Genomic DNA, 9,175 nt, shown 5'->3' on the forward strand with positions numbered 1-9,175 from the left:
TGGTTTATTCAACTAATTTCTGTCTTTTTTCGGTGACCCATAGGGCTTTATTTTAATTTTTTTGCATGTGTTTTAGTTTTTTTTTATATCTGGGATAATAAAAACAAAAGAGGGAAAAAGTGTCTGTTTTCCTTTCATGTTTTTTATTTAATAGCACAAAGTGCTAGTAAAAAAAAACTTTATAAAATAGTTTTTCCTCTCCCTTACAGTAATTTTTATTGTTTATGGTATTATTGGGGGTGCGGCTAGAAACTTTAATAAGGGTGTTTTATTGACATTATTTTTACATTGTGTCCCCATAATAGAACTTGGGGGACATCTGATCACATTTTTTGTGGTGCAGGCTGATTTCCCCTGTGACTGGTACATTTAGCCCCAGTTTCAGGAGGAATACAGCCTCCAGCCCATATGTATAGATCCTATACATAGCTATATACTGATCTGGCTCCTGTATACTTCTTATTACCACTATATAAAGCTATTATAGTATTAAACTCCTTGAGCCTTCCTCTCAGAGCAGGGCCATTGATCTTGTCCCAGGTTCCTGTACACCGTCAGTCACAGAGCCGCCTCTATAGACATGCTGTTCCCGCCCCCTCCTCTCCGGCTTCCCGCCTTTCTCTGTGCCGGAAGTAATGCGCTGTCTCCGCGCGCCGGGGCCGCCTTCTTGCAGTTTGACGTGATTCCGCCTCAACCCAGTGTCATGGCGCTGGAAAGCAGCCGGGCAATGATGGAGGATGAAGAATTGGAAGACGGAGAACTCAGCGGCTCCGACACCGACATGAAGGTGTCAAAGCCGGCAGACAAAGCTCCAGTGCAGGTACACGGCATTAGACGCATGCTTGTATGAGGTAATATGTAGCTTTAGCGAGCGGGATCAGCAGCCCCCTGGCATAGTCAGCTCTATTGTACTGCTGCTGGCTCTGCTGAAGCTTATAGTGCTGCTGACTGTAGACTGCCCCTCCAGTAATCTGGTGGCATGGTGTAGTATACGCGGCTGCCAGTAGTGCCGACAGTAGTGGCCCATAGCAACCGATCAGATCACGTCTGTCATTGTATGATATGCGCTGGTCTAATGAAACCAGTGATTTGATTGGTTCCTGTGTGATAGCTGTAGTTCTATACACCAGTCATGGCCTGTATAGTGAATTATGAGGCTGGCAGGATATTCCTCTGGGCCTTACTGTACATACATAATTCTGTCTATATGTTTAGGCTCTGCTTACATCATGTTGGTGAACTATGTGTGACATACATACAGGTAAAGCTCCCACTCATATCCATAGGGCCCTATGCATCCAGGGTATATCACAAGAGTGTGCCTTGCATACACTCCTATATATTTTTATCATTGTCTATAGTAGTAGTATATACAGCATGTGTTCCCGAGCTGGGGTTACTGAAAGAGCTCTGGTGGCTTAGAATCCATCACCAATATTTGTTATATGCAGCAAAGTGGGTCCAGTATGGCCACTGATAAAAGGGCAGATCACATGGCCATTTACCAACAACATTATATGGAACCGAGCCCTGCTCAGGATGGGGGAAGGGTTGGTGGGCAGACTTACATACAGGTAAGTAGGCAGTGGAGCTGAGACCTTGTCCTATGACCACAAGAGCCAATAAATACTGAGGATGTTTATTGGCTCTTGTTAGACATCTGACTTCTCTGTCCATTGAGCCCTATGGGAGCTTTAGTGCAGGCAGTGTTTCTTAGTGAAGCCTCTGCTGAACAGAACTACACTTCCCAGAAGTCACTGCAAAGTTTGTGCAGTCTACTTTGTCTTGCACCGTAGGGACGTAGCCATTAGTGATCGTGTATGTGCCAATAGTAGGAGTGTACAACACAAAGGCACAATACAGCAGTATCCTCATTTTCTGTTGTTACAGGGACTTATTTTTCTAATGTGGCTAAAAACAATAGTGAAGATTTCTAATTCAAAAGTAGGTCATGTGTTTCGAAAGTTTGGGAACCACTGGGTAAAGCTGTATACCCTTAGGGGGCCACACGGTGGCTCAGTGGTTAGCACTACAGCCTTGCAGCGCTGGAGTCCTGGTGTTCAAATCCTGCCACGGGCATAAAACCATCTGCAAGGAGTTTGTATGTTCTCCCCGTGTTTGCCTGGATTTCCATCCCATATTCTAAAGACATGCTGATAGGGAAAAATGTACATTGTGAGCTCTATGTGGGGCTCACAATCTACATTTAAAAAAAAAAGCTGTATACCCTTAGTGTCTACTGGTAAAATATTATTACACTGCTATATACATATTGTTTTGGGGGTATATGTTGGCAACTCTTCCTTACACAAAGCTCAGTGGAAGGCTCAAATATACTGTGACCAAAGCGATAAAGATGTCAGACACTGATACACAAGACCCACAATGATCAGCTACTTTTTTTTATTTTTCTTTAGCATATTTTGAGTTATGCTACAGTATGTTCACACTAGGATTGCATCTCCATTGTTATATTCCTTCGGATGGTAACATGAGGGTGGACTGCTAAAATAGCGGTAACTCACTGTCTGATGGGGTCTGTTAAGTGTCCATCATTGTGAAACTGAAAGTCTCTCCACGGGAGACTCTGCTGCAGATGTGAACCTAGCCCTATGAGTTGCATGTCTACTATGCCTGCGAACAACAAGTTTTCAATGTAGTGTCGCCACGGCTTCAGACAGAGATTCTGACACTGAGCCATGGTAAGATGGGGCAGGACGCTTCGCGTTGGTCACTGGCTTCCTTTCTAAATCATATAATACTGTTTAGGTGGGTTTTTGGAGCAGATTTTAAGGCAGTAAAAACCTCAAAATGATCTTTAAAAACAGTGTGAACTTACACTTACTGTATTGAAACTGTTTTGAAATATATAACTTTGGAATTACTTCTTATAGCTTGGTAAATGTATTTTTTTCTGTTTTCATAGAGGTTTAATGTTGGCAACGATGATAAAGGATACAGGAGTAACGCGTCACTTCCAACTAATGTCCCTTATAGGAATATCAAGAACGTTGACTCTAGTGATGATAGTGCAAGTGACTCTGATGAGGATGACGGTTCTCCATGGAAACGGAAACGCCAGAAGACTTGCAATCCTCCCCGTAATGTTTCCAAACCAACCCAGTTCATGTTTCCCGGTCAAAACAAGCAACCAAAGAATAACATCTGGGGGGCTGTGCTTCAAGAACAGACCCAGGAGGCTGTAGCAAATGAGCTTGGGATCATGGACATGGATGGCCAAATAGATATGAGCAGGCAGTCAGAGACTTATAATTATGTTCTCGCCAAAAAACTCATGGCAAAGTCAGAAGATGAAGAAAAGCTGAGTTTAGACAAAGAATTGGAAGAATATATGAATGAAGATAAAGAGCATGCACCAAAAGAAGAAAATGGGCACTTAAAGCGGAAGCGACCCATAAAAGAGAGATTAGGTGAAAAGTTAGAAATGGACTACAAAGGTCGATATGAAATAACTGAGACTGATTCGGACGACAAAGTTGCTGATGAGATTGCATACAGGTCAGTTTTTAGGATAGTACTCTGTGAATGTGCTTTTTTTTTTTTTTATTTCTAGCATGTTAGTTGCAAAAATCTTTTGATGAACACAAAAATCGCAGTGTGAAAGAAGTCCAACACACCATACAGATAAGATTGTAGGCCATGTTCGATTCCTTAAAGGGGTTGGCCACTTTCAGACCAATATTGACAAACAAATGAACAATAAAAGGATATACAATTTCCAATATACTTTCTGTATCAATTCCTCACGGTCTTCTAGATCTCTGCTCGCTGTCATTCATTTTGTTACTTCTAGAGGATAAAACTCTGATCATGGTCATGTGATTTACGGTCCATGGTCATGTGATGAGCACACAGGTGTACTGCTCGTTACCAGGCAGATGTCTGATTACTGTGCTGTGACTATAACGAGCGGCACCTGTGTGCTCATCACATGACCATGGACCGTAAATCACATGACCATGGTCAGAGTTTTATCCTCTAGAAGTAACAGAATGAATGACAGTAAGCTGAAATCTAGAAAACCGTGAGGAATTGATACCGAAAGTATATTGGAAAATTGTATATCTTTTTATTGTTCATTTGTTTGTCAATATTGGTCTGAAAGTGGCCAACCCCTGTTCTCTTGCAGCTGGCAGTACAAAGCTTCATAGAAGTAATCCAGAAAAATCCCAGTGTCCAGCCCACGTCACACCTCCTTTCAGGAAAGTGGAGAGGGCGGCATAAAAGACAAAACAGTTGCTATTTCTTGTATAAAAAATACCCGCACATAAATTTGTGAATCAGCTAAATGTTGTTGGTTTTTGTTTCTGTTCCAGGTTTCATTGTCTCAATTCTTGAGGTACGCGTTTTATGCTGAATATGCAAATTAGCACTATGGAGCAATGCGGACGTCACCTTTGCTCTCTTATCATTGAAGGGCTACACCTTCAAGCACCCAGCCCATTCCTTATTCCCTTTCTCACTTCTATGATAGGTGGTGCGAGTCATGCCCTCATTGCTCCAAAGTCTACATTTGCATATTCAGTATAAAATTAATTTTTAGGAACTGAGGTATTAATCTTGAAGGCAAGAAATGCAATTTATTCAGGTGAGCCTAAGCTAGGTAACAGTGTTCCCAATTTCATAGGGACAGTTTGCTGACCTCTAAAGCGTAAATGCAAATTTGTGGTTCTGTTCTCATGGACTATATAGGCAGGGTCAAAAGGTGGAGCACGTGGTAGGGTTAGTTTCAGAATGTCTATTTGTGGCTTTCCTAAGAATGTATTTTTTTAATTGTACAGTTTTCCACAATAAACTTATATTTTCAGGCTGATATTATAATCACTTACATATATGAACATTTACACATAGTTTAATTTGATTTTAACAACTCCTTCTTTGTTCATAATTTTTTTTGTGTGAAATAAGTGTATACATTTATCTGCTCCTCCTGCTCTACAATATGCTGTGCCTGTGGACTGGACTGTATTTTCAATGCACCTTTCCTTTATAGACCTATGTACAAGCTGCTAACCGAAGTCTAAAACTTAAGACATCTTATTTTAATGGGTTTTAACCAACTGGCTTTAAGATGACTTGTTTTCATAACGTAATTTCTTACTTTCTGTGTAGACTCCGAGAACCCAAGAAAGAATTGATAGAGCGAGTTGTAAAAACCATTGGCGTAAAAAAGGCAATAGAGCTCCTTATAGAAACAGCAGAAGTAGAACAAAATGGTGGCCTTTTTGTGATGGTAAGTATTTTAATTTGAGTGTCTTTATGTTCTGAAGCCAATTTTTAATCCTGTGTATTCTGTGTGTTTGTTTCCATTTTTTTTATAGAAAGGCAGCTAAATGGTTTTCATGTTTCATAGCGTGGTTGGATGTATCTATTACTGGTTACCTATTTGATATGACCCTGTAAGTAGGAAGTAGTTCCAGAAAAATCTCTCTGCTTTACTGTAACCCTATAGCCTTCCCCTTAGGAAGGCTGGCCATACGCATTTGATATCAGATGGCCATCATGCAGCTGTCTGAATTTTGATGGTAGGTTCATTCATACAATCCCAACAAAAGTAACAACCTAAACTATCTGATCAGGGTATTGTTAAAAAACAAAACAGAACACCATTGAGTATGCACAAATTGGCTGATGTTCAGCCAAAAGTGTCAGATTATGCCAACCCTTGTGTTTTCGGCCAACAGCATAAAGCTTCCAGTGTGACCGATCTGTTTTTGTCAGATTAAAGTCTGCCAGTTGTGATGTAATATGCTGCAGAAAGAAGGGAACGCATCACTCTAGTGGCGCTAATGTCCGTTGCAATCTTGCTATTGCAGATGAGAGCAACAGACCTTCTCAACACAAGTGTAATCACCGCCTAACGTTTCTGCAGTATCACAGAAATGTCTTCTAATTGTAACTTGGGGTTAATGTGAATCTTCACCATTTATGGTTTAGGTCCAATATTCTGTGATTTCTTGACGGTAAGCTGGGTTTTTTTCTGATGCAGAGTTCCAGATCTTCTGTGTAGATGTAGCAGTCTATAGAAAGTCCAATGTGTAATCTCAGACAGACACCACTTGGATCAAATAAAGCAGTGACTTTAATCCAACATTCGTAATGTTGTCATTGCCTTATGTCATCCAAGTTGTTTGGTTGCTGTCACAGTTTAGAATTTCCTATGAACTGTTTAACAAGTGTTGGTTAAGCCCACTAGGTGACACGCGGTAGGCAGCAGCTCTGTGCAGAGGTTGCAGCTACTTTTTATACTCTACAAAGGTGATTGAGAGATACTTGATCCAAAGATCCAATCGTGCAAAATAAGATCACAGCACTTCAACTGCTTACAGTATTTTGAATGGAAGAACTTTTTATTAAGCAATGCTTATGTTCCTGTCCTTAAAAGAAGCTGAACTACAGTTATAACCTAACGCTGCTAAAAAAGGGGGCAGATCTATCAGCTTTTAGTTCTGCGTATTGTGATTTAACAGCAACGTGGCTGCTGGTAACAGGTGGACGACCCCTTTAAATATTGCATCCTGGCTACCTAAAAACACAGCTAGAGGGAGCTTACAGCTTGATGCAGGCCAGCATGGTGTTTTATTATCTATGTGCCTAAGCATTTCTGCTCTGTATCAGAAAACCAGTTCTGATTCACTTACATACATTGCCTCATAGAAGAAATTGTTTGCCTTGCAGAATGGAACCAGGAGGAGAACCCCCGGAGGTGTTTATTTAAATCTCCTGAAAAATACCCCAAGTATTACATCTAGTCAAGTAAAGGTATGTACATCAAAAAACTGGAGCCTGGCTCTATGGTTATGAAAGCCTTACAAGCAATTCTTGGAGTTCCTTTTGTCTTCCTGCTAGATTTTGTATTTGCTCCTATTGTCAATATTCTTGACTCTTACCTTGCAGCTCTTGTAACATTAGTAGTGCTTGTTAGGACTGAAGCAGAGAGAATAGATTGTACTGTAACAGGGGTCCAGTTCCTCTCTGGATGTCTCTTGACTCCATTCCTCTGTACTGGACTAGCAGAGATGACATTGTAGCGCTCTATCTCCAGAAGTTCTATAGAGTTGAATGGAGCGCAACAAGCATGCATGTTTATCGCTCTATACATGCAGAGAGGAACAGTTACTCTGTTCTCAAGAACTGACTTAATGTACCATGTGATAATATGATAGGTAGAAAAGCTTGCATCCTTGGGGTTGCCTTTCTTGTGGAAAGTAATCGGATCCTACAACTTGAGATCTCTTCTGTCCAATCCCTATATAAAAAGGTCACTTTATTGTCTACAACTTCTCTTTAATTCTATGGGCCATTTTGCTTACAAATTACAGATATACCCTGTGTAGTCTTGTTCAGCTGTCATTCAATCTGTGTCCTACTTTATCTGAACGTTTGTTAGCAAAAGGAAATATGCCTGTAGACTACACCAGGTTTATTTGTAGTCTGTAGCTATGGAAGCACACAGGTCTGAATAGCAGCTGCTAGGATATTTTTGATGAAGACTGTTTTATCTTGGAAACACTGGAGCAATAAAAAGGGAACATACTCTTTTAGATATGCTTGCTTGTATATGTGTAGCTTAAAAGGTAAATGTTTTCTATATCGGAATAGGGGTGGAGACTGCTAGTAAATGGGCCCAGTATGTGGTATTGGGACATAGTTGTTACATGTTCTTACACTCTCAGCAATTGTAACACGCTACTTTTCTAAAAAAATGAAAATGTTCCTCCTCACTGACCGCTAACACATTACAATGTTGAAGTATATTGTATTGTCTTTAAGGAAATATTTTACATGGAAAACCAGAAGGAATTGGAAAGTAAGAAGGCTGCAAAAAAGAGAAGACGTCACATACTGGGGAAGAAAATGAAAGAAGCCATCAAAGGTCTTAATTTTCAAGAACATGATGACACATCAAGAGAAACCTTTGCCAGTGACACAAATGAAGCTTTAGCATCCTTGGATGATGAAAACGCTGAAATGAAACCTGAGACTGAAGACGCCATCGAGATTGACAATTCCCATGACCTAGAAACCTTTTAACTGAAATAGTTAGGACTTTACAGACGTTGAGGCTGTGTACTAGTACTGTTTTTTTTTTTTTTCTGGCCATGAGAAGTAACAGGATATGCCAGAAAAAAAATGTAGAGCAAATGGTGTGATGACATTGCTTATTAAATGCACCTCAATTTTTTGGGGGCTAGTTTTGTTTTTGTACTTTTGTTGTCCTTTTGCCTTATTTTTGTTCTTCCATCACTTATGAACTAACTTGATCTGGTGACCACGCTACAGCTTTTTTAGCGTGAGTTATTGGTGCTTTGCAAGTGATAGCCGCACTCGGGCAAATTATATTATTCACTAGCCCTGTAGTATAGGGCATATTAATGTGTAGTAAATGTGTGTGTGTGGGGGGGGGGGGCACACATCATTCACTTTATTCAGCTTTGGATCAGGTTCCCCTGCTGATCATTTGTTCAGCAGACTGACATGCCGAGCTGTACACTAGTCGGAAGTCACTTTTTCTATGTAAGTATTGATGATAAACTCCAACTAGTGTATGAATTGGAACCAGTTGGAGCAGAATAAAATGAATGATGTCTGCGGTGAGTGGCTGTGTTGTTCACTATACACCAGGATGTCCTGTACTACAAAGCTAGTGAATAATAAAGTTCACTGGAGTAGGGCTGTAAAGGGAGTCTGTCAGCAGTAAATTTGTTATAAACCTAATCCCAATACCTTGTTTTTTTCAGTTTCTTAATAAACCTCTGTTGTTCAGCTTTGGAGCCCTATTTTCATGCCCGTTGATGTTTGTTCAGATGCAAATGAGGGGGAAATTGCTTTTGGAAATGCCTTAGCCTGCCAGAGTTTTAGATCTCCAGGCCGAGCACTTTCCCTCATTAAATAATATGGGGCTCCAAAGCTTAATAAGAGGTATATTTGGAAACTGTAAGAATCACATCTACAAGATACTGGGATTAGGTTTATCACCCATTTTTATTGCTGACCAGACTCTCAATATCTGACAGTATATAGTGCTCTCATTTTGCTGTGTGTATATAATGTTAAAATGCTGTGTCTCATTTACATTCTGGAAATATTTCGTTTCACAAGCTTTCCGTGTGCTGCGCTTTGAGATATGTGCATGAAATATCATGTATGTATC

The 9,175-nt window shown here is 40.3% G+C and overlaps 1 protein-coding gene across 1 annotated transcript; it reads left to right on the forward strand.

Moving 5' to 3' along the window:
- The first annotated feature begins 663 nt into the window (after positions 1 to 663).
- Positions 664 to 8,229, forward strand: PHAX (phosphorylated adaptor for RNA export). Its single transcript, XM_075272272.1, has 5 exons — positions 664 to 820; positions 2,927 to 3,519; positions 5,134 to 5,254; positions 6,700 to 6,783; positions 7,795 to 8,229. Exons 1-5 carry the CDS (start codon positions 704 to 706, stop codon positions 8,053 to 8,055), a joined length of 1,176 nt encoding a protein of 391 aa, XP_075128373.1. The 5' UTR covers positions 664 to 703; the 3' UTR covers positions 8,056 to 8,229.
- Positions 8,230 to 9,175: the final 946 nt, after the last annotated feature.

The sequence above is a fragment of the Leptodactylus fuscus genome, chromosome 1, assembly GCF_031893055.1.
Source record: "Leptodactylus fuscus isolate aLepFus1 chromosome 1, aLepFus1.hap2, whole genome shotgun sequence".
NCBI classification, from domain to species: Eukaryota; Metazoa; Chordata; class Amphibia; order Anura; family Leptodactylidae; genus Leptodactylus; species Leptodactylus fuscus.

What these genes read in the sequence shown, in the direction of transcription:
- PHAX (XM_075272272.1), top strand. Translation starts at nt 704, where the DNA reads ATGGCGCTGGAAAGCAGCCGGGCAATGATGGAGGATGAAGAATTGGAA. An exon ending in CAGACAAAGCTCCAGTGCAG is followed by an intron (nt 821 to 2,926) that starts GTACACGGCATT and finishes CTGTTTTCATAG; the next exon opens with AGGTTTAATGTTGGCAACGA. An exon ending in ATGGTGGCCTTTTTGTGATG is followed by an intron (nt 5,255 to 6,699) that starts GTAAGTATTTTA and finishes TTTGCCTTGCAG; the next exon opens with AATGGAACCAGGAGGAGAAC.